Raw genomic sequence first — 26653 nt, forward strand, 5'->3', positions numbered from 1 at the left:
GAAGAGAATTGATTAGTTCAACACGTGATGTGACAGTTTGGATAGAGAAATTAATTTCCTTTCAAAAGTGTGCATGGTTACTAATAATTATTATCATCAATATTATAATTATTATTTACTCTTACAGTTATGTGTTGCGTTTTTGGCCTCAAATTGTAGCTTTTTACTTCTTACAGTATATAAATGTGTGCATTTCTGTCATAATGGTTATTTTCCACGCACTGAATGTAGTGACAAAGGTAATAAATAGTTGGTTATTATTATAATTGAGTCTCTTTCCGACTGCTTAGGTAAAGCTTATGGGGATGTCACAGGATGAACAAACGACTCGGAAAACCCAAAGACTCGAAAGAGGTGAACTAATTTCAGTACAGACCTCATAGAATGCTGCGCATGCGCTACTGAAAGAAACACGCCCCGAGACGACTCGTTCCCTGTAACATTAAAGATTCGTTTATAGAGAACTATGATTTCATCATCAACCGGACCGCAGACAGAAAAGCAGCAAGATAGCGCTCCTCATTTCCACATTACTGAACAAGGCAAGTTTATTTATCTATACTACCGGTCAAAAGATTGGGATCAGTAAGTTATTTAATGTTTTTACAGGAGTTTCTTCTGCTCACCAAGGCCGCGTTTATTTGATGAAAAAATATTGAGAATAATGTAATATTGTGAAATATTATTACGATGTAAAATAACGTTTTTAAAAATATATACATTAAAATTAAACGCATTCCTGTGATGCAACGCTGAATTTCCATCAGCCGATACTCCAATATCACATGTTTGCGTATTCCAAAACATCTTTTATTGCTTTTAACATTGAGGTCAAGCAATATGTAAACACGATTAAGTAGGCTATTCTCTTAATCAAAAGGCAACAAAAACTGTGAAGGTGTGTAAACAATTTGATATATTTTTGTAAGTCCGTACTTCCCTTGGCAAAATGTGATGATGTGAGTATTTTGTTTATTTTTTTGTTTATGTTAAAATACTTGCAATGTTGGAAACTGCACAATATTTTTATAATGGAGATGAACGCTCATTTAAAAAAAAAAAAAAAAAAAAAAAAAAAAAAAAAAAACTCCAATATCACATTACCCTTCAGAAAATATTTTAATTTTGATGATTTATTATCAGTGGTGCTTAATATTTTTTGGAACCTGTGATACTTTTTTAAATAGAAATATTTTCTAACAATATATTACCGCAAAGCTAATCAAGTGTCCTCTCAGATTGTTATGCCAAGTGGATTTTAAATGCGGCTTCCAAAAGACGAAAAAAATAGCCGTTTAATATTTTCTATATTTAATACATTCACTACGGGGTGATTATAACGTTCAGCGAGTCATATGGGAAGTTCGATTCTTTTCCGCGATCCGGTTCTTTCGGACGGTTCGATTCAATAAACTGGTTAAAAAAAAAACGGTTCACCGGTTCTTTTACGCTCGACGTAATGACGTCATTGGCGATGACGTAATGGCGTTAAGTCTAATATATAAATATATAAAGTCAGTAATCATAACTTTAGTCAGTTAAAAACCTCATAATCATGAAAAGTTTACAATTAACTTTTGCAACAATGCACCCAAATACAGTAACAGCAATAATGTGCATAGGAGGATTTAAGTCTTGAAGATATAAAGTAAATAAATTAGGTGTCAACACCGTAGAAAACATGATCCACTTACTATACATAATCCATTGCGATGTATTTGTTATTAAATGAACTTACGTTTCATCAGATTGGCCTTCATTCAAGCCCTCGGTTTACCCGTGCTTATTAGCACAGAATCAGAATCAATCACCAAAAGAATCAGTTCGGTTCAGACGCTCTGTGTGTCGGTTGGCCCATCCCTTATTCCTATTAAACATAGAGTCTATAGAGTCTTAATTATTGCCCAACTTCCCTGAAAACCCCTTTGGCCTACACATAATCTACAATATACAGATTAGAAACATTCATCTTGCGTCCGACAGAAACGGTTCTCAGTTCAGTGTACTGGTGATCCGAAAACCGAAGCAACCGGTTCTTGACTCGAGAACGAGAAGTGAGAACTGCTCCAGCAGTGGGCGTGTTCGTTCATTATCTGGCTCGGTGTTCATCTTCAGTTCTCTCTTCACAGCAGTTCAGTCAGTGTACTGTTTGAGTACATGAATTACTCAGGGATATTGGTTTGTTTGAACTCAGAGGGAGTGTCAGTCAAGTTAAAAAAGTTAACAATTTAAGTAATTTGTGGATTAATGCGTATTTGAGATGTGAACCGTTTCAAATGATTCAGTTCGATTTGGTGAACTGGATCAACCTGTCACTAAGAAGAACCAGTTAATTTGAACGATTGGTTCGTGAATCGGAAATCACTAGTCATATCATCCGCTGCCAAATCAGATCTGCGTTTGTTTGCTGGCTGGCGCTGAGCCAGAGACAGACATGTTTCTACAGAGCTGTGTATTATACAAAATCACACATGATGCTGTTGAGCTCATGAATGGATTGGCCAATCAGATTTTACTGTTTAACTCTTTCTAGCGAATTCTCTCGTCAAGACAAGTCACCTGAACAGCATTAAATAAGAAATCATATATGTGAATTCTGCAAAAAGGCAGTTCATCATTGAATAAAGTGATGTCATCATCTCAGTTCAGTTTAAATAGTATCTGTGCAATCATTTACAATCAAGTCAATGATATTGCTGTAAATGAAGTTCCCCCAACTAAGCAAGCCAAGTGTAGATGTGTGTATGAATCTGTAAGATATTAATTTATTGTGTAAACAGCTTCAGTGATTTTAATGGGAGTTTTTGAGAGTGCTTGAACTTTGCTTTCTTTTTGTATAATGAATGTATACTGCCTAACTTGCAATGTTTTTATTCACATTAACTTTCAATGTTAAATTCCCATTAAATATAAACTCAGTTCTAGATCAGCTCTAGGCATGATCAGGCAGATATAGTCCTCTTTTCCACATTTTGACGTAGAGATGTGAGGGTGTGTTTGAACGAGGCGTTAGTCTCAACTTTGAAAAAGGATATCTCGGTGGATTAGAAACTTTAGTCTTTGCAACTTTACAGATCTTCTTTATGCACCAAGAGCTTGTATCACTCCAAAGAGAAAAGAAGATAAAGAAAAACATAATGAGTGCATGACACCTCTGACTAACGTTCGAAAGTTCTTTCTTTTTTGAAAGAAATTTATTCTTTTATTCAGCAAGGATGGGTTACAAAAAGTGACAAAAAGTTATAGCAAAGACTTATATTGTTAGAAAAGATAAACTGTTTAGCTTTGCATCACTGAAATACAGGTGCATCTCAATAAATTAGAATGTTGTGGAACAGTTCATTTATTTCAGTAATTCAACTCAAATTGTGAAACTCGTGTATTAAATAAATTCAGTGCACACAGACTGAAGTAGTTTAAGTCTTTGGTTATTTTATTTGTGATGATTTTGGCTCACATTTAACAAAAACCCACCAATTCACTCTCAACAAATTAGAATACTTCATAAAACCAATAAGAAAAACATTTAGTGAATTGTTGGAAATTATGTTCATTTGTACATGTATAAACCTGATTCCATAAAAATTGTCAATAAAAAACAGAATGCAGTGAAGTGGAAGTATCAACATAGATGACATATCAAATGTTTAAACTGAGAAAATGTATCATTTTAAGGGAAAAATAAGTCGATTTTAAATTTCATGGCATCACCACATCAAAAAAAAAAGTTGGGACAAGGAAATGTTTACCACTGTGTGGCATCCCCTCTTCTTTTTATAACAGTCTGCAAACTTCTGGGGACTGAGGAGACAAGTTGCTCAAGTTTAGGAATAGGAATGTTGTCCCATTCTTGCAGGCTGGCCATTTCAGTACCCAGATCCTTCTTCTACACAGCCATGATGTGGTAATTGATGCAGTATATGGTCTGGCATTGTCATGTTGGAAAATGCAAGGTCTTCCCTGAAAGGGACGACGTCTGGATGGGATCATATGTTGTTCTAGATCTTGGATATATCTTCCAGCATTGATGGAGTCTTTCCAGATGTGTAAGCTGCCCATGCCAAACACACTCATGCAACCCCATACCATCAGAGATGCTTCTGAACTGAGCAACGATAACAACTTGGGTTCTCTCCAGTTTTCCAAAAATAACTTCAAATTTTGATTCGTCTGACCACAGAACAGTTTTACACTCTGCCACAGTCCATTTTAAATGAGTCTTGGCCCCGAGAAAACACCTGTGCTTCTGGATCATGATTAGATATGGTTTATTTTTTGACCTATAGAGTTTTAGCAGGTAACAGTGAATGACACAGTGGATTGTGTTCACTGACAATGTTTTCTGGAAGTTTTCCTGAGCACATGTTGTGATTTCCATTACATTATAATTCCTGTATGTGATGCAGTGCTGTCTAAGGGCCTGAAGATCACGGGCATCCAGTATGGTTTTGACCCTTGACCCTTACACACAGAGATTGTTCCAGATTATCTGAATCTTTGGATGATATTATGCACTGTAGATGATGATAACTTCAAACTCTTTGCAATTTTTCTCTGAGAAACTCCTTTCTGATATTGCTCCATTATGTTTCGCCACAGCATTGGGGGAATTGGTGATCCTCTGCCCATCTTGACTTCTTAGAGACACTGCCACTCTGAGAGGCTCTTTTTAAACCTAATCATGTTGTCAATTGACCTAATAAGTTGCAAATTGGTCATCCAGCTGTTCCTTATATGTATATTATTGCTACCTGTCCCAACTTTTTTGTAATGTGTAGCTCTAATGAAATCCAAAATGAGCCAATATTTGGCATGAGATTTCAAATCATTTAATTTCATTTCATTTATTTATTCTCTTTTCATGGTAATGCAACACAAAATACCACAACAACAAACCAAAAAACACACAAAAATACATTCCATGACAAGAAGAACAGGAGTAAGATGAAGAAAAAAAAAATCTTATAAACTCCTACCCCATTCTTATATTAAGAAAATTACAAATTACAAATTAGATGGCCTCACTGACATGACATATATAAAAAAAATAAAAATAAAAAAACAAACAAACAAAAAAACAACAACGATGCAATAATGACGACTCCAGCAACAAAAACAATGTCGAAACCATCATTTTTGTTATAGTTTTAATGATTTTCACATTCATCTTCGTACAAATTAAATATCTTCTGTTTATACTTATATTTAAATTGAAGAATATTTGAACAACATTTTAAATCATTTTCTAGAAAATTCAATTTTTTCACATCAGAAACTGAAACACACATTTGTTTGAGGGTATTTCCAGCAAAAGTATTTTAAGGTATTTGTTTAAAATCATTATTTCTTCTGCTTGTCTCAATATTAACAGTAAAAAGGGTTTGCAATCCATGTGGTAACAGGCAGTGTTTCGCTTTATGAACAACTAATAAAGTTTGTAAAGAAACCAAATCCTTCAATTTGAGTAGTCCTGACCTCAGAAACAGTCCTGTAGTATGTTCTCTTGGAGCAACTCCATTAATTATTCTTATAACCCTTTTTTGCAAAATAAATAAGGGCATTAAATTAGTAAAATAAGAGTTTCCCCATACCTCCAAACAATACATCAAATATGGCAAAATAAAGGAACAATATAAGATTCTCATTGCCTTATAATTTAACATAAACTTTACTTTGCTCAAAACGGCAATGTTTTTAGAAATTTTATTTCTTACATAAGCTATGTGTGACTTCCATTTAAATTTTTCATCAATGAGTACTCCTAAAAACCTAAATTCTGACACTCTCTCAATAATTATTCCATTTAAAGTCAAACTAACATTATCAGGACATTTTTGATTTGTAAACAACATAAATTTTGTTTTACTTAAGTTTAATGACAGTTTATTTTTATTAAACCATTTCTGAAGTAGGACCAATTCTTGTTCAATAATTTTCATTAATATGTTTAATTTTTTCCCCCGATACAAAAAAATGTGTATCGTCCGCAAAAAGAACAAAACGCAAAATCTTTGAATAGTCACAGAGGTCATTAATATATAAAATAAATAATTTAGGCCCCAGCACAGAGCCTTGAGGGACTCCACACTGTATTGTTACCAACTTAGATTCATGGCCTATATACTCTACATATTATTGTCTATTTTCTAAGTAACTAATAATCCAATTTAATACTACACCTCTAATTCCATATGTCTGTAATTTAGATATCAATATAGCATGATCAAGAGTGTCAAAGGCCTTTTTAAGGTCAATAAAAACTCCAACTGTGTGATTTTTATTCTCCAATTCTGTAGTAATGTCTTCTGTGATTTTCATCAAAGCCATAGCTGTTAAGCGGGTACTTCGAAACCCAAACTGATTATCATGTATCAAAGAATGTTTTTCAAGAAAACAATCAAATTGTTTAACAAAAAGCTTCTCCAGAATTTTTGAAAATTGAGAAAGCAAAGATATAGGCCTATAATTTGTGAGACTATGTCTATCACCAGATTTAAAAAGGGGAATAATTTTAGCCACCTTCATTTTATCTGGGAAGAAACCTGTATCAAAAGACAAATTAATTATATAGTTTAATGGTCTAATAATACAACGTATAGTTTCTTTAACAATATACATATCTAAGCCATCACTATCGCATGAAAATTTGCTTTTTAATTTAGAGACAGTGGAAATAATTTCACTCTCACTAACTTCATTTAAAAAAAGGGACTGCATGACTCTGCTTTCACCTGTCCAGCTTTTATTTTCATCATGTGATGGTATAGTTTTGGCAAGATTTGAACCAACATTGACAAAAAATGAATTAAATTCATCAGCCATTTTTTCACCACTTATCTCAACGTTCTGTTCATTCATTAAGTATAATGGCTGACTATAATTCATTTTACTGCCCATAACCTCCCTTAAGACTTTCCACATTCTTTTGATATTGCTTTTGTTTTCCATCAACAAATTTGTATAATAATCTTTTTTTGCACATCTCATTATAGAAGTCAGCTTATTTTTATAAGCTTTATATTTTTTTTCTGCGTTTACGGTCCGATATTTTACAAAATCCAGATAAAGCTTATTCTTCTTTTTACAAGATTTCAATATACCCTTCGTTAACCAAAGCTTATTATTATTTCTTGCTTCATCATTCAATATTTTTATTGGGCAATTTTTATTATATAACCATAGATACTTTTCAAGAAAGAATTCATAAGCCTTATTTACATTATTTGTACTATAAACATTGTCCCAGTGTTCTTTCATAAGATCATCCCTAAATCTGTTTAATCTTTCCTCAGTTCTCAACCTAATAACTTTACTAAACTTTTCTTTATTTATTTTAACTTCACAGAAGTGAGTTAGAAATATCGGCAAATGATCAGTTGTGTCATTTATCAAAAGACCACTTTTGACTGTTTTTTCCAATATATTTACAAAAATGTTATCAATTAATGTGGCACAACTGGAGGTTATTCGGCTAGGCCTAGTAATGGTAGGATAAAGGCCTCTGCTATACATTAAATCTAGGAAATCTAAACTACTAGTATGATTAGACACATTCAAGAGATTTATATTGAAGTCCCCGCAAATTACAGACACTTTATTTTCATTCATCCCAACTAATAATTGCTCCAGCTTGTTATTAAATACTGTAATACTAGACCCTGGAATTCTATATAAGCATGTGACAACAATATTCCTCTGTTTCTTCATTTCGATCTCAACAATTAAACATTCCATTAAATCTTCTGTTGCAGTAGTCATACACTCAATTGTTTTGCATTTCAGATCACTACTAACATATAGAGCAACCCCACCTCCTCTCTTATTAATCCGATTAACATAAAACAATTCATAACCCTCAAAATAAAATTCTGCACCTTTCTCATCTGTTAACCAGGTCTCAGACAAAGCTATAACAGTACATTTATTTTGTAATGTGTTCAAATAATCATGTATTTTACTAAAATTTGAATACAGGCTTCTACAATTCAAATGAATAAGAGAAAATTTCACTTTGAACATTTGATATGATATTTATATTCTATTGTGAATAAAATATAAGTTTATGAGATTTGTAAATTATTCCATTCCTTTTTTACTCACAATTTGTATAGTGTCCCAACTTTTTTGGAATCAGGTTTGTACTCACTTACTGCCTCAGTTCAGCGTGGCATGGAGGTGATCAGTTTGTGGCTCTGCTGAGGTGGTCTGGAAGCACAGGTTTCTTTGACAGTGGCCTTCAGCTCATCTGCATTGTTTGGTCTCTTGTTTCTCATCTTCCTCTTGACAATAGCCCTTAGATTCTCTCTGGGGTTCAGGTCTGGTGACCAACAGCATGGTCATTTAACCAACTTTTGGTGCTTTTGGCAGTGTGGGCAGGTGCCAAACCCTGCTGGAAAATGAAATCAGCATCTTCAAAAAGCTGGTAAGCAGAAGGAAGTATGAAGTGCTCCAAAATTTCTTTGTAAACGAACCAGTGACTTTGGTTTTCAAAAAAACACAACACCAGTGGATGACATTGAAAAAGTGAAAGTCGTGAAATTTGCCAAGTATGTTAACCCATACTCAGAATTTGTGCTCTGCATTTAACCCATCCAAGTGCACACACACAGCAGTGAAAAGTAAACACACACCTGGAGCAGTGGGCAGCTATATATCAGGTGCCTGGGGAGCAGCGGGGGGTTCAGTTCCTTACTCAAGGGCACTTTAGCCATGGGTATTGAGGGTGGAAGAGAGCGCTGTTCATAAACTTTCCTCCACCTACAACTCCTGCCAGCACCAAGACTCGAACCTGTGACCTTCAGGTTACAGGTCCAACTTTCTAACCGTTAGGCTAAAGCATGACCATCACAGACTGTGGAAACTTAAAACTGGACTTCAAGCAGGTTTTGCTATGAGCTTCTCCACCCTTCCTCCAGACTCTAGGACCTTAATTTCCAAATGAAATACAAAACTTGCTCTCATCTGAAAAGAGGACTTTGGACCACTGTTCAACAGTCCAGTTCTTCTTCTCCTTAGCCCAGGTAAAACGCCTCTGATGTTGTCTGTGGTTCAGCAAATTCCTTGACACGTCTGTGTGTGGTGCTCTTGATGACTTGACCCGAGTCTCAGTCCATTCTTTCTGAGGTTCACTCAAATTCTTGAATATATTTTGCTTGACGATCCTCATAAGGCTGCGGTTCTCTCGGTTGGTTGTGCATCTTTTTCTTCCAAACCTTTTCCTTCCACTCAACTTTCTGTTAACATGCTTGGATACAGCACTCTGTGAATAGCCAGCTTCTTTGGTAATGAATGTTTGTGTCTTACCCTCCTTGTGAAGGGTGTCGATGATTTTCTTGTGGACAACTGTCAGATCATCAGTCTTCCCCATGATTGTGTAGCCCAGTGAACCAAACTGAGAGACCATTTTGAAGACTCAGGAAACATTTGCAGGTGTTTTGAGTTGATTAGCTGATTAGCATGTCACCATATTCTAAGTTGTTGAGATAGTGAATTGGTGGGTTTTTGTTAAATGTGAGCCAAAATCATCACAATTTAAAAGAACCATAGTCCTAAACTACTTCAGTCTGTGGGTATTTGAATTTATTTAATACACGAATTTCAAAATTTGAACTGAATTACTGAAATAAATGAACTTTTCCATGACATTCTAATTTATTAAGATGCACCTGTATATTATATTTTAAAGTATATTAAAATAGAGATGTTGTGATAACAAATTGCAATATTAGTGGGTTTTTTTCTGTATTTTTGATCAAATAAACACAGCCTTCATGAGCAGAAGAGATTTCTTTAAAAAAACATTTAGTCTGGCTGATCCCTAACTTTTGACTGGCAGTGAATCGCTTCAGGCTTCTCAAATTCTATGCTAAAGTGTCGTCATTATTTTTGCTAAAAAATTGTTTGTATTAGTTCATTAAGAGATTCCTGTGATGTTTTTGTTGCAGTGAAATCAATCGGTTTGCCATGGACGGGTGTGCGCAGATGTGTAAATGTTTCCTGATCCTGTTTAACTTTCTGTTCGCGGTGAGTTTTCATCAATATTTACTCTTCTATCGGTTAAATGCCATCTCCTTAGATAAAAGCCTGCTAAAAGCACCATCAATACATTTGAATATGTAAATTAAGTGCTACCTAGACAGCACAAATACATCTGCAAAACGTCTGTAGAAGATCTCTTGATCTGGAAGCATCTACTGTGTGCAAACATCTGACAGACGTTTATAAGATGTCAGTTTTACATACATTCTAAATCATAAACATCTTAAAGTCACCTCAGAGACGTCTATTTGACATCTGATAGGAAACGTCCTGAGAGCTGTGACGGGTGTCTTCAGCACAGTAGAGGCACAGCAGTTGTTCAGTGTGTGTGTGTGTGTGTGTGTGCTGTTGTGTCTGAGGGCTGTGGTGTCTCCATGTCTTGCAGCTGGTGGGGTTCGGTCTGGTGGCTCTAGGAATGTGGCTCCGGTTTGGAGCAGAGACCCGTGGGTTCTTCGACATCGATCTGAACACTGCTCAGTTCAACATCGGTGTGTTCTGCTGCTGTTCCTGTCTGGCTGGTGTGAAATAGCTGGTGTTTGAGCTTGTGTGTGTGTGTGTCCACAGGAGTGTCGGTGCTGGTGGTCACCGGGTGCCTGATGCTGGTGATGGCCATCATCGGTGACTGTGGTGCCTGCAACAACAGCAAAGCAGCTCTCGGTGTGGTGAGCATCACTGCAGAAACAACAGCACTTGAGAAGAATCTGAACACAGCTGTTAAAACCCTTAATACAGAAGGACAAAACTCTCATTTTTAGACACATTTTTTAAACCTGTAAAATGCAATTCTCCTCTAATGTCACTAATCAATCCAACACTACAGCACAACTCTTCTTGCCCTTCAGTTTTCTGGCCTGCTGACCGTTCTGATCATCATTGAAATCGCAGCTGGTGTGATGGCCTTCATGTGGAGTGACCGGGTAAACCACACACACACACACACACACACACAGGTGTCTGTATAACAGAGCTGATTTTAAGGTGTGTGTGTTGAATTGCAGGTGTCAGGTGAGTTGGTGAACTTCTATGCCACAATCTACGCTCAGTATCTCAACACCAGGAGCCCCGCTCAAGCCGTCACCCTAAAACTGTTCCACAACACTGTAAGATACACACACTCTCTCTCTCTCTCACACACTCACACACACACTCGAACATGTGGTCTGACAGGGATGTGTGTGTGTTTCAGTTCGACTGCTGCGGTGTCGGTGGATCGATTGAGATGTTTGTGCGAGACACCTGTCCAAAAGCCAGCTTCCTGGAGAAGCTGATGTATTCTGTGAGTCACTTCCTGTTTTTCTTGCTCTGACTCTCTGGCTGTGTGTTGTGTGAGGAGTGCAGGCTCTCATCTGTGTGTGTGTGTTTGTGTGTGTGTGTAGAGCTGTCCCAGTGTGATCGATGAGGTCTTCGACGCGAACGCACCGCTAGTGTTGGGAGGGTTTCTGGGGACGGCAGGAATCATGGTGAGTCCGTTAAGAGCTCTCTAAAACACTTAACAAATCTCAGTGCAGTAAACTGTCTTTTAAAATGACCAAACTCAGCAAACACATTATTGATGAAATATACTATTCACAGAAAAACAGACATGATTCCAATATATGAACAAGTGTTTTCCTCCCATTAGGGATGTTACCGTATTTTTCGGACTATAAGTCGCGGTGGACTATAAGTTGCATATGTTTAGAACCAAGAGTTCACATTACCGTCTCCAGCCGCGAGAGGGCTCTCTATGTCTTCAGTGTAGACTACAGGAGAACTGAGCAGCATAGAGCGCCCTCTCACGACTGGAGACGGTAATGTTTTCTCTTATTCATTTCTCTTGGTTCATGACGAATTAATTTTGATAAATAAGTCGTACCTGACTATAAGTCGCAGGACAAGCCAAACTATGAAAAAAAGTGTGACTTATAGTCCAGAAAATACGGTAATTTCTGTTATTTTTCCTAAACGACGTTTGTTAACAAGATTATTTTAAATTAGAATTGAACTAAATTAGAAAGGATAAGTGTCTGTGTGGCGTTGAAAATACTAAAATGTCTTTCCCAGGGATTAATTTTACATGCGCACATGAGGATTCACATGGTCTTCACATCACATCACGCACCTGCAGCACTTCTGTGATCGGAGAAAAACATCATAATGCTATAGATTTATTATAACATAATAAATAAATAGCTAATAAATAGGCCTACACAAAAATATATATTTTTACTTGAATAATAAATTACAAAAATGAACAAAAAAATGTAGTTTCAGTTCATGTTTGTGCTGCGCGAAAGGAAGCCAGATTGCAGAAAGTGGCATCCTATTTTTCTTTAGGCTTATTTTACACACACAGATTAGTTTTTATTGTGAATGTACACAAATAAAGGCAAACCGTTTACAATTACGATCATCTTTGTGACTCAAAGAAGTTTCCTCTGTTAGAAGGGAAAAACTCAAGTGATTGCGCTGGTGCTGCACACACACACAAGCTTTGATACCTTGACAAAATAGTCTGTTCTTTATCATAATAAAATACAGCCTGTCAAACATATGAAATAAAAAAAAACAAAAAAAAACCACACTGCTCCATTTAAATATGTAATAAAATGTGTGCTGTTAAGTATTATCACTGTACCGCCATAATGTTATACAAAACATTTTGTTTTATGTGGATATTGGAACACGGCTATTTTTATCCTTGTTCTTTTTTAAATAGGCTACTGTTAATTGAAAGGATTTGTTGTGGATTGAGGTGAACTAAAATAGCATAGATGTTTACAGCGTTTATTTATAATGTTTGTAAACATTTCGCGTTGGCATTAGGCATATTTCTGGATGAAATTATAAAATGTGACTTATCCATAGGCTACACAACATGTTTTTTTATGTAAATTTAGAAGCAAACCTTTTTAAATATTTTGATAAATTTCTGAAAATAAATAACTTTTTTAATAATTTAACTGATTGGGCCCTATCTTGCACCCAGCGCAATTGACTTTATACACCGACGCATGTGTCATTCCTATTTTGCACCTGCGCAAAGCGCGCTTTTCCCTCCACAGAAGCACGTCGCTAAACTAGTGAATGAACTTGCGCTGCCTGGGCGGTTCAGCGCAAAAAAGGAGGCGTGTTCCGGCTCAAACAATCCCTGGTGCTATTTTGCTGTTCCATTAAACAATTGCGCCACTGACCAGAAAAAACCTAGTCTAAAGTCAGTGGCGCGTTGCGCGTTGTTCATTATGCTATTTTAAGGGCGCATGCTTGACCATAATGTATAGCGTGCACAACGCGCATTCACTTTGCTCATGTAATCTACACAGATGCAACAGTTATTTTTGCAAATCATAAATTGTTACACTGAAAAAATATTAACACTTGACCTGACGGAAATCATTGTGGTGTGCCACGAAGATGTGAAAAAATAGGCATAAATCTAGCTTACAAATTATTCAGGCTAATTGTAGTAATTAAGGATCAGACCTGTTTGAGGTCATATATGTATATAAGGACATCTGATAAATTGGTTTGTCCGTCAAGAACCAGGAAAAAAAATCGATGAAACAATTGTGGCTATTTCCTCCCACGCCTGTTTAACCGACGCTATTTTGGGTGGGTTTCTCCCATCCCCATACAACACAACTTCTCTGTCTTTCACTGCTCTTACAAGAACATCAGTCTCCTCGGCTGTGAACCGCTCCTGGCGTGCGCCTGGTAAATACGCCATAATAATAGCAATCCATAATGGAACTTGCGCACCTGCTTTTAAAGGGAATGTTGGATGATGCTCTGATTGGTTTATTTCACGTTACGCCCAAACCACACCTATGAATAATGAAGCTACTTCAGACCAACCCATTTTAGATTTGCGCCGGGCGCAAGAGCCATTTATCCCGCCGGGAAAATAGCAACAGCGCCGAGACCCGCCCACAAAGTTACTTGCGCTTTGACACTTGCGTTCCAGATCGTTAAAATAGGGCCCATTGTATTAATCTGTCAAAATTCTTAACAGTCGGTTAACATCCCTACCTTCCATAAAAGAAAACCGTTATAAGCACTTAACATATAAAGCGTGAAGAGTAGCGGCCCTAGTACTGAGCCTTGAGGTACTCCATACTGCACTTGTGATCGATATGGTACATCTTCATTCACTGCTACGAACTGATATAAGTACGATTTAAACCATGCTAATGCACTTCCATTAATGCCAACAAAGTGTTCAAGTCTATGCAAAAGAAGCAATGACGGGTTAGGTTTAGGTGTAGGGTTGGTGAAGGGCTATAGAATATATAGTTTGTACAGTATAAAGAACCCGTGAACCCCTATATACATCATTTAACCCCTGTGTGTGTGTGTTTGTGTCGCTCCTTGCCTGCCTCTCGACACCCGGCTCATCATATGACTTCTCTCTCTCTCTGTGTGTGTGTGTGTCTCTGCTCAACAGCTGGTGGCACTCGTCTGCAGCTGTTTGCTCTATGGTAACCTCAAGCCATCTTACTATTCTCCACCCATCTACTGAACCTCCACTCTTCTGCTGATGGTTGGATGACTTCGGTCAAAGGTCAAGGGATTCACTCTTGTGTGTGTGTGTGTGTATGTGTCAATCTCTTTAAAATTCCTTCTCAATTCTTCAATCTAAACCGAGGCGAATTAAAGTCGACAGAATTTCACAGAAATCAAATTTGTTCTGCTGTAGTTTGTAATGCCTCTTTTCATTTATCACTCATATTAAAACTAGATGCTGTTTAGACTTTTGGTTTTACTGCATTAATGTTGTGGATCGAAGTCATTTCTTCAGTTTTGAATTCTGCATGATAATGTTACACTGTAACTCACTGTCTGTTACCATCTCGTCCTGAATATTGAATTGTCTTGCTGTACAATTAAAATCTGAATGTTTCTTGTTTGTTTTTACTGTGATACATTAAAGAAACCTCCACAAAGCCATCACTGTGCAGTTTGTTTCATCAGAGGTCAAAGTTCAGGAGTAATCATTGCAGCACATGAATCCAGATCATCATTTATTCATCGAAAGCATCAGTGCAGTTCTCAAATGTAAAGACATGTACGGTTTAAGTCAGTGTCATCACTGGAGCTCTCAGAGCGATTCTGTGTGGAATGATGTGAAATAAACTAAAGCAAAAACATGAGCTGTCACGATTGCAGGACACCACAGGCAGTGAAGGATAACACTTTAATGAATAAAAATATCACCGACCCTCTTCAATATCTACATTAATGAATAAGCGATGATCCTAGAACAATCAGCAGCACCTGGCCTCACACTACAGGTGCTGGTCATATAATTCGAATATCATCAAAAAGTTTATTTATTTTACTAATTCCATTCAAAAAGTGAAACTTGTATATTATATTTATTCATTACACACAGACTGATACATTTCAAATGTTTATTTTTTCTTTTGATGATTATAACTGTCAAATAAGGAAAATCCCAAATTCAGTATCTCAGAAAATTTGAATATTGTGAAAAGGTTCAATATTGAAGACACCTGGTGCCACACTCTAATCAGCTAATTAACTCAAAACACCTGCAAAGGCCTTTAAATGTTCTCTCAGTCTAGTTCTGTAGGATACACAATCATGGGGAACACTGCTGACCTGACAGTTGTCCAAAAGATGACCATTGACACCTTGCACAAGGAGGGCAAGACACAGAAGGTAATTGCAAAAGAGGCTGGCTGTTCACAGAGCTCTGTGTCCAAGCACATTAATAGAGCGGCGAAGGGTAGGAAAAGATGTGGTAGAAAAAAAGTGTACAAGCAATAGAGATAACTGCACCCTGGAGAGGATGGTGAAACTAAACCCATTCAAAAATGTGGGGGAGATTCACAAAGAGTGGACTGCAGCTGGAGTCAGTGCTTCAAGAACCACTACACACAGACGTATGCAAGACATTTCAGCTTCGCATTCCTTGTGTCAAGCCACTCTTGAACAACACACAGCGTCAGAAGCGTCTCGCTTCAAAAAGGACTGGACGGCTGCCGAGTGGACCGCAGTTATGTTCTCTGATGAAAGTAAATCGGGGTCCCAGAGTCAGGAGGAAGAGAGGAGAGGGACACAATCCACGTTGCTTGAGGTCCAGTGTAAAGTTTACACAGTCAGTGATGGTTTGGGGTGTCATGTCATCTGCTGGTGTTGGTCCACTGTGTTTTCTGAGGTCAAAGGTCAACACAGCTGTATACCAGGAAGTTTTAGAGCACTTCATGCTTCCTGCTGCTGACCAACTTTATGGAGATGCAGATTTCATTTTCAAACAGGACTCTGCACCTGCACACAGTGCCAAAGCTACCAGTACCTGGTTTAACTTGTTAACCAGCACTTAAAATTGTAACAGTTCCTTACTTCAGTGTGTTACACACACAATTGTGGTATCTTTGGAAAGAAGACCCTTTGGGCTTTACTTATTATCAACCAGATTTGATAATGCTCAAAAATCTTAAAAGTCAAAGACCCTGAAGTGCCTTGGATTTTTTATTTCACCACACTAATGTGTTTTTTTGTGTGTGTGTGTGTATATATATATATATATATATATATATATATACATGAAATCAGTCCTGGAGCAATCTAGAAAAGCAATGGGTTGAAAGTCACGTGTCTCATGAGTTTCTATTTCATATCTGAAGAAGATATCATGAAAAATTAGATTCCTGCAAATATTTTTCATAGATTATGTCTATAAACTATCTTTCCACCTATCTGTCACTTATTTTTGTATTTTTTGTATTTTTGTGGATCGTCTCATTCTGTTCGTGACACTGTACGCTACAAAACCATGCCGTTTTTTTACTACTAAAATGCAGTTTCTGAGCGAGAGTTATTCAATAACAGACACAAACTGTTCTGTCGCTGAATAACTGAAATGTAAACAAAGGAATCAACAGAGTCCAGAGGAACACTACGAACAACACATGCAGGGCAGATTTAGGCCAATATCCTCTACTAATTCACATTGAGAAATGAGCCATCACATTTTGGAAACATCTAAAAAAGAGTGACCCCAACTCTTACCATTTCAAAGCTCTTAAAAACCATGAAGTGAACCCTGAAAAAAGTCCCTTGATACAGATGATCCTGAAGCTGCAGAAGCAAACTACTAACAACTAGCAACAGCCAGCATCCGGACACTGAAATATCCATCCACACAATTCAGCCCAACAAAATTATAAAAGCGCAAAAAGAAAATGATATGACTTACTGGAAATAAACAACAGGAAAAAAAAAGTAATCTTGAATGTTATTTTTAGACGTGTCACATTCTTTAAAGGGGGGGTGAAATGCTCGTTTTCACTCAATCTCCTGTTAATCTTGAGTACCTATAGAGTAGTACTGCATCCTTCATAACTCCAAAAAGTCTTTAATTTTATTATATTCATAAGAGAAAGATAGTCTGTACCGATTTTTCCCGGAAAAACATGACCAGCTGGAGGCGTGGCGTGTGGGCGGAGCTAAAGAATCACGAGCGCCAGTAGGCTTTTGCGTTGAGAGCGTTTGGAAGCTGTGACATTACTGTGAGGAAAAAACCATCATCCAAAACAAACCATGGCTAACAGTCAGATTCAGCCGTTTATTATGATCCAGAATCAGATCCAGAGGCTGAAATTTAACAAGAGCAGCATCAGCAACGACGTCTCTATGTGGTATGTACTGAAACTGTATATATTTGCTTAGAGGTTTTGGAAAATGACTAAGTTCCATTTTATGTCGTCTTTTTATTTTTTTATTTTTTTAAGGTGTACATGTGGAAAGTGCAGTTTGATGCCATCATCGCATGTTGTTTACTTGATGTGCTTACGCGCCGATAGCTAAGTTAACAACACAGAGATATTTGAAGCAGTTTTACTCACCGCCTGTGGTTCCAACACACGATCGTGACCCTTTTTCGTTGGGACTGCATCATCCTTAAGAAATAAACGATGTGCAAATCCGGCGTCAAACTGGGCCTTGTTTGTAAAACAAGCATCTTCGAAATGCAGGGAACAAACACAAACACTTGCACAACTCCGTTGATGCTCTGTAAAAATAAACTCCATCCACTGGTCCCTTAATGCTGTTTCTCTTTTGGTAATCTGTGCAGGGTTGTCTTGCCCTGGCAACCAAAAACACACTTCTTTTGTGACATTTGGCGACGCTCTCGCTCTGATCAGTGAAGTCTGTTGTGCTCTCAGTGCTCTGCTATACGGGAGCGCGCGCTCTTCCGGCAGAAGTGCCTCAGGACCCATATAAGAAAATTCCGCTCCATCTAACGTCACACAGAGCCATACTCGAAAAAAACTTTCCGAAACGGATTTGTTAATCCATGCATTAATGCCAGAGTTTGAAAAGTATGTGAAATATTTAAAGTTCGGAGCTTGGAATCTTTAAAATACATCTGAGAGTTTTACACACTGGTCTGTTATTATGGCAACATTTCCACGGCCGAAACGTGACCCTGAATGAAACAAACTGAGATTGGTTGTTAGACATGTTAGGGTTAGGGTTAGGGATGGGCCTTGGCCAATGAAAGCTGCCATGAATTCCAAATTGTCAGCTGTCAATCTGAAGGTCTGGCTATGCAAAACTAGTGACATATAAACGTGCACATAAACCCAATCACTTTATTTAGCATGTAAACACTACATTCAGATTTATCAATCGAAATGAATTCACTCCGATTGAACCATAAAGTGTGTATATATTGTAAATAGGAATGTAAACAGGGATAGACCTATGGATATTCATTTTTCTGATCAGTTCCCTACTGCAACAAATTCTCTCTAGGAAATGGAGATCATGAATCAAATAAAATTAATGTTCATTTTGGTGATTTCATCACTAAAGGACTGCAGGTGGAAGTGATGAGTGGAGAGTTGCCGTCGGACAAAGAAGAAACCTGGAACAAGAGAACAATAATAAAGTTGATGCAAAAACAGGAGACTTTGAATAAGAAAATAATGAAGCTTAAGAAGAGAGATGGCTGAATACCATAAGATTCATCTTGAATTGCAAATATTAACGAGTGACTTTGAATAATTAAAACTTAAAGCTTCAGCTAGAAGTTTTAGATGTGTGTTTTGATCACACCTCCTGTTCACCATTTCGATAAGTAATAATGTTTGAGGTTTAAGTTGCTATTTGCTTTATTTAGATGGTGGAGAGGAAGGGGCTGCATCTCAGGGGTGGCGTTAGGGGTGGGCTAAGGGGGCTGGAGCCCCGAATGTTTTTATTACCACCATGACATCAATGAGTTTTCATGCCCAATAAAGTAATTTATTTTAGAATTTAAATAAATCAAAATAAAAAATATCTCTCGACTCTCACGTCCACAGTGTCTGTAAATTTACACGTTGTCATTCACACCCGACGAAAACCGCCCACTGAGTCTAGTGCTTCTGACTGACATGTAAACTAACCAACCATTGATGATCGTCTGTACGATCAGCCAATGAAATGAGATCTTTTGGAGGCAGGCGGTTTGTTGGCGTGTAGTATTTTACTAGATCAATTTATTTGAAAATTAAAATGGATATTTCTTCTTCTTCTTCTTTAAAAAAGGAAGTACCCCCCCCCCCCAGCCAACACTTGAACGCCAAGATACAACAGCTTCAGGTATCTGTAACTTTTAATCATAGTATTATATTTCTTTTTCAGTTTTAAATTGTTTCTGATTTAACGTTACATTTTGAACATCTAACAGTTAACGGTTGCGCAGCAGTCTTTAGGACACACACACACACACAGAGCGGTTATAATGTTTGCTAAGCATGGTCTGTGGCAGACCTTTCTGTCAGGACAACAATTCAATAAACAAGATATTAAAAAAAGACATATTTCGCAAAGGAAATGTTTCCAAACAAAGCATGTTCTTGTGCTCTGCAGCAACACACAGTGGTGTTTACTGAATAAATTTGCTTGAGTAACTTTTAGCGTACTTTTTTTTCTGAATGAATCATCTGTCTCGAACGAATCCATTGATTAAATGACTCACAGACTCACTCATTAAGGCAGTGGCATACCGCCACCTAGTGGCAAAGTACCATTCTAATTTTTTTCATAATTTCATATTTCTGTATTCCAAATTTTATATTTGATACATTAGCCTCATAAGATTATTTATGCAATTTGTAAGTGCTGTGTAAGTGCTCCTTCAAAAATATAAGTTTATATAGCCCTGCGTTTATAATTATACTTGGCTTTAAGTGTACATAAACACAGAGATAAAGTCCTTTGACCGGTATATCTTTGTAGAGTAAGAGTATGTCAGTGCACTGCTTAATGTTTGCTTCTGATCCCTGTTCTACCAGGATGAGTGTAGCCAGTCTTGATTGGAAAAGAAAAGAAAACAGAGACAGAGACAAAAAAAAAAGTGAGATAGAGACACAACATCAGCATATGTGTCAGGATTCAAGGGATAAACTTTAAATGAAATGTTTTAAATTTGTTTTTTTGTTTTTATTGTTTTTGTATATTTTAAACAAGGTAAATCTTTCTGATTTATTAAAATAAAAAGTCACATACATGGATTTTTCTGGGCTAAGCCCCAGATCTCCACTCACCTTAAAACCACCCCTGGTTATGACATCAAACTGTTAGAAGAAAGGGATCATTGGGGTTCTATATAGAACCATAGGGTTCTTTACTCAACTCCAAAGAATCTTTTATGCTAACAAGGTTCTATAATGACAAGAAAGAACCCTTTTGGCACAAAGGGTTCATATCTTGAATTTTGTGATCATTCACATGAATTCATGAATGAATTTGAATACACCGAACAATGCAGTGAAAGAACGCACTCAAAATGCACACGCGCACTAGTATGATTTCATCATGTAACTTTACATTAGCCTAGATGCTTGCACTTTTTAGGCACGATTGGTTTAGTTTTTTAATATACTTGATACTGTTAAAAAGCACATCATTAAAACAAAAAATACGAGTTCACATTTCACACCTAAACAAGCGTGGAAAACGTAATTAGAACTATCTACTAAATTAGTTAATGCCTATACATCTATGATTTGCGAACCCCGAACTGACTCAAATGATTCGCGAACCCGCTACGAACTCCCGAACTAATTCAAATGATTTGCGATCCCCAAACTGACTCAAATGATTCGCGAACCCGCTTTTAACTCCCAAAATGATTCAAATGATTTGCGATCCCCAAATTTACTCAAATGATTCGCGAAACCGCTTTGAACTCACGAAATGACTCAAATGATTCGCGAACCCGCTACGAACTCCCGAACTAATTCAAATGATTCGCGATCCCCAAACTGACTCAAATGATTCACGAACCCGCTTTTAACTCCCGAACTGATTCAAATGATTCGCGATGCCCAAATTGACTCAAATAATTCGCGATCCCGCTACGAACTCCCGAACTGATTCAAATAATTCGCGATCCACAAATTGACTCAAATGATTCGCGATCCCGCTACGAACTCCCGAACTGATTCAAATGATTCGCGATCCACAAATTGACTCAAATGATTCGCGAACCCGCTTTGAACTCCCGAACTGACTCAAATGATTCGCGATCCGCTCCGAACTCCCGAACTGACTCAAATGATTCGCGATCCCTCTACAAACTCCCGAACTGACTCAAATGATTCGCGAACCCGCTACGAACTCTCGAACTGACTCAAATGATTTGCGATCCCAATACACATAATGCTATAAAAGTGTACACATCCAGAGAAATAAACAGCAGATGTTGCGTCATAACCACTCGACTCTCTGTCGCATTACCGTACAGACAGGAGGAGAAGCTTGCAGGCAATTATCTTAATATGGCGTACTGGCGTTACATTTTAAAATACTATACAAAATAATTAATCAGAATACTTCACTTCTTTCACTCACGCCAAAGAACTCCCCGCTCAAGCTCGCCGTCTCTGCAAGATTAACGATGGGACGCACGCACAGCTACTAGAAGATTTACATCTGTCAGGTTGCTGATGTCATCAAGCTTAGTTTGAGTCTGCGTGTCAGAAACGGAATTGCTAAAAATAGCTAAAAATGGGCTTCACTTGTCTCAATTGAGTTCCAATGGGGTCGCTGTGTCCATTTCTTTTACGGTCTATGGTCAAAACAGTGCCACAAAGAGAGACGTGCAGTAAAGTAAAGCGCAAAGGGAAAATGGTATCGCAAGCTCAAACTAGACTGACACACAAAATAAAAGCATCGTTGCAAATAAATTAATAGATATGACCATGGAAAATATTTATTGCAAAATCATTGCTTTCGCGCGGTTACATTTGTTTTGCAATTCTTAATTTTTATTCAAATGTATTTTCCTCAATACTTTAAATAAAATGTTTTACATTTGTTTTTGTTTTTATATATTTTAATCAAGGTAAATCTTTCTGATTTATTAAAATAAAAAGTCACATACATGGGTTTTTCTGGGCTAAGCCCCGGATCTCCACTCACCCTAGAACCGCTCCTGCTGCATCTTAAAATAAACTCATGAGATGGAAACTCTACCTAATTGTTCTAATTGTACTATATCTGCATAAGTGTGACTTTTTTGGTTGAGACAATGTATACTTATGACTTAAAAGAGGTGTTCTGTATATTTTTATGCACTAAAATTAACATGTGTTACAAATAGCCTCTACAATTTTTCCATTTGAACTTTTGATACTCAATGCTAAATGCGATAAAGGTCATGTGCTCTGTTTGTCTATATATATTTGTGTGTGTGTGTGTGTGTACGAGACTACCAAATAAGGAGAAATTCATGGAAGCAAATATAAATTTTATGCAAGGCTATTGAAGGCCCAAAAGATCTTTGTGCAGGGCCACACTCTGGTGGTGAAGACTTACTCGCTGTTACTTTTTAAAATTTCTTATTACTAATGAGTTATTGTCTACTAACAAAGCGAAGCCATTACAAATAGTGCTGCGCTAAAACTTTATTTAAAAAAGTCTTTGAGTAATTTATTTATCAGTAACACATTATTCTGAAACTGAAACTTCCTTTGAGCCTCAAGAAGCCCAAACTCATCTGAGCAGACTCGGGTGCGGGGGGGATTCCAGGTCTGTTTGCCACATCTCCGGATCTTATAGGTTACGGCAAATGAACTACAACTTGGTTAGACTACAGGATGTGCATTAGATGTTATATAGTATTCCCTCGGAAAAGGAAATTTAAGTCACATACATGGATTTTTCTGGGCTAAGCCCCAGATCTCCACTCACCTTAAAACCACCCCTGGTTATGACATCAAACTGTTAGAAGAAAGGGATCATTGGGGTTCTATATAGAACCATAGGGTTCTTTACTCAACTCCAAAGAATCTTTTATGCTAACAAGGTTCTATAATGACAAGAAAGAACCCTTTTGGCACAAAGGGTTCATATCTTGAATTTTGTGATCATTCACATGAATTCATGAATGAATTTGAATACACCGAACAATGCAGTGAAAGAACGCACTCAAAATGCACACGCGCACTAGTATGATTTCATCATGTAACTTTACATTAGCCTAGATGCTTGCACTTTTTAGGCACGATTGGTTTAGTTTTTTAATATACTTGATACTGTTAAAAAGCACATCATTAAAACAAAAAATACGAGTTCACATTTCACACCTAAACAAGCGTGGAAAACGTAATTAGAACTATCTACTAAATTAGTTAATGCCTATACATCTATGATTTGCGAACCCCGAACTGACTCAAATGATTCGCGAACCCGCTACGAACTCCCGAACTAATTCAAATGATTTGCGATCCCCAAACTGACTCAAATGATTCGCGAACCCGCTTTTAACTCCCAAAATGATTCAAATGATTTGCGATCCCCAAATTTACTCAAATGATTCGCGAAACCGCTTTGAACTCACGAAATGACTCAAATGATTCGCGAACCCGCTACGAACTCCCGAACTAATTCAAATGATTCGCGATCCCCAAACTGACTCAAATGATTCACGAACCCGCTTTTAACTCCCGAACTGATTCAAATGATTCGCGATGCCCAAATTGACTCAAATAATTCGCGATCCCGCTACGAACTCCCGAACTGATTCAAATAATTCGCGATCCACAAATTGACTCAAATGATTCGCGATCCCGCTACGAACTCCCGAACTGATTCAAATGATTCGCGATCCACAAATTGACTCAAATGATTCGCGAACCCGCTTTGAACTCCCGAACTGACTCAAATGATTCGCGATCCGCTCCGAACTCCCGAACTGACTCAAATGATTCGCGATCCCTCTACAAACTCCCGAACTGACTCAAATGATTCGCGAACCCGCTACGAACTCTCGAACTGACTCAAATGATTTGCGATCCCAATACACATAATGCTATAAAAGTGTACACATCCAGAGAAATAAACAGCAGATGTTGCGTCATAACCACTCGACTCTCTGTCGCATTACCGTACAGACAGGAGGAGAAGCTTGCAGGCAATTATCTTAATATGGCGTACTGGCGTTACATTTTAAAATACTATACAAAATAATTAATCAGAATACTTCACTTCTTTCACTCACGCCAAAGAACTCCCCGCTCAAGCTCGCCGTCTCTGCAAGATTAACGATGGGACGCACGCACAGCTACTAGAAGATTTACATCTGTCAGGTTGCTGATGTCATCAAGCTTAGTTTGAGTCTGCGTGTCAGAAACGGAATTGCTAAAAATAGCTAAAAATGGGCTTCACTTGTCTCAATTGAGTTCCAATGGGGTCGCTGTGTCCATTTCTTTTACGGTCTATGGTCAAAACAGTGCCACAAAGAGAGACGTGCAGTAAAGTAAAGCGCAAAGGGAAAATGGTATCGCAAGCTCAAACTAGACTGACACACAAAATAAAAGCATCGTTGCAAATAAATTAATAGATATGACCATGGAAAATATTTATTGCAAAATCATTGCTTTCGCGCGGTTACATTTGTTTTGCAATTCTTAATTTTTATTCAAATGTATTTTCCTCAATACTTTAAATAAAATGTTTTACATTTGTTTTTGTTTTTATATATTTTAATCAAGGTAAATCTTTCTGATTTATTAAAATAAAAAGTCACATACATGGGTTTTTCTGGGCTAAGCCCCGGATCTCCACTCACCCTAGAACCGCTCCTGCTGCATCTTAAAATAAACTCATGAGATGGAAACTCTACCTAATTGTTCTAATTGTACTATATCTGCATAAGTGTGACTTTTTTGGTTGAGACAATGTATACTTATGACTTAAAAGAGGTGTTCTGTATATTTTTATGCACTAAAATTAACATGTGTTACAAATAGCCTCTACAATTTTTCCATTTGAACTTTTGATACTCAATGCTAAATGCGATAAAGGTCATGTGCTCTGTTTGTCTATATATATTTGTGTGTGTGTGTGTGTGTACGAGACTACCAAATAAGGAGAAATTCATGGAAGCAAATATAAATTTTATGCAAGGCTATTGAAGGCCCAAAAGATCTTTGTGCAGGGCCACACTCTGGTGGTGAAGACTTACTCGCTGTTACTTTTTAAAATTTCTTATTACTAATGAGTTATTGTCTACTAACAAAGCGAAGCCATTACAAATAGTGCTGCGCTAAAACTTTATTTAAAAAAGTCTTTGAGTAATTTATTTATCAGTAACACATTATTCTGAAACTGAAACTTCCTTTGAGCCTCAAGAAGCCCAAACTCATCTGAGCAGACTCGGGTGCGGGGGGGATTCCAGGTCTGTTTGCCACATCTCCGGATCTTATAGGTTACGGCAAATGAACTACAACTTGGTTAGACTACAGGATGTGCATTAGATGTTATATAGTATTCCCTCGGAAAAGGAAATTTAACTCTAAAACTATATATATATATATATATATATATATATATATATATATATATATATATATATATATACACTCACCTAAAGGATTATTAGGAACACCTGTTCAATTTCTCATTAATGCAATCATCTAATCAACCAATCACATGGCAGTTGCTTCAATGCATTTAGGGGTGTGGTCCTGGTCAAGACAATCTCCTGAACTCCAAACTGAATGTCAGAATGGGAAAGAAAGGCGCAATTTTGAGTGTGGCATGGTTGCTGGTGCCAGACAAGCTGGTCTGAGTATTGGGCTTTTCACACACAACCATTTCTATGGTCTACAAAGAATGGTGTGAAAAGGGAAAAACATCCAGTATACAAAAGTCCTGTGTGCGAAAATGCCTTGTTGACGCTAGAAGTCAGAAGAGAATGGGCCGACTGATTCAAGCAATTATTTTGAAGAAATCAATTATAAAAAAAATACATTGAGAATGGATGCTAAAGATGTAAATGGATGCTGGGGATATTATGTTTTTTCTTTCTTTTTTTCTCCATGTATAAGACATTGGCAGCTTTACTGATTATGTTTTGTAAATGCATTGGGATAGGCGCAATAAGCGTTTGCTTCTGCCTATTCCATTTCAGACTTTACGTTGATTAATGTAATCATTTGTTAAATGTTTAAATGTCTGAATAAAAATCTGAAACTGAAGCTGATAGAAGAGCAACTTTGGCTGAAATAACCACTCGTTACAACCGAGGTATGCAGCAAAGCATTTGTGAAGCCACAACACGCACAACCTTGAGGTGGATGGGCTACAACAGCAGAAGACCCCACGGGGTACCACT

At 37.3% G+C, this 26653-nt stretch overlaps 1 protein-coding gene across 1 annotated transcript; it reads left to right on the plus strand.

Annotated features, from left to right (window-relative positions):
- The first annotated feature begins 404 nt into the window (after positions 1-404).
- Positions 405-14964, plus strand: LOC127952213 (CD9 antigen). Its single transcript, XM_052550627.1, has 9 exons — positions 405-542; positions 9945-10023; positions 10424-10526; positions 10603-10700; positions 10881-10955; positions 11037-11138; positions 11225-11314; positions 11415-11498; positions 14462-14964. Exons 2-9 carry the CDS (start codon positions 9964-9966, stop codon positions 14534-14536), a joined length of 687 nt encoding a protein of 228 aa, XP_052406587.1. The 5' UTR covers positions 405-542; positions 9945-9963; the 3' UTR covers positions 14537-14964.
- Positions 14965-26653: the final 11689 nt, after the last annotated feature.

This window comes from Carassius gibelio, chromosome B3, assembly GCF_023724105.1.
Source record: "Carassius gibelio isolate Cgi1373 ecotype wild population from Czech Republic chromosome B3, carGib1.2-hapl.c, whole genome shotgun sequence".
Lineage (NCBI taxonomy): Eukaryota > Metazoa > Chordata > Actinopteri > Cypriniformes > Cyprinidae > Carassius > Carassius gibelio.

Coding starts and splice junctions, on each gene's coding strand:
- LOC127952213 (XM_052550627.1), top strand. CDS start 9,964: ATGGACGGGTGTGCGCAGATGTGTAAATGTTTCCTGATCCTGTTTAAC. Junction 10,024..10,423: donor TGTTTAACTTTCTGTTCGCG/GTGAGTTTTCAT, acceptor CATGTCTTGCAG/CTGGTGGGGTTCGGTCTGGT. Junction 10,527..10,602: donor CACTGCTCAGTTCAACATCG/GTGTGTTCTGCT, acceptor GTGTGTCCACAG/GAGTGTCGGTGCTGGTGGTC.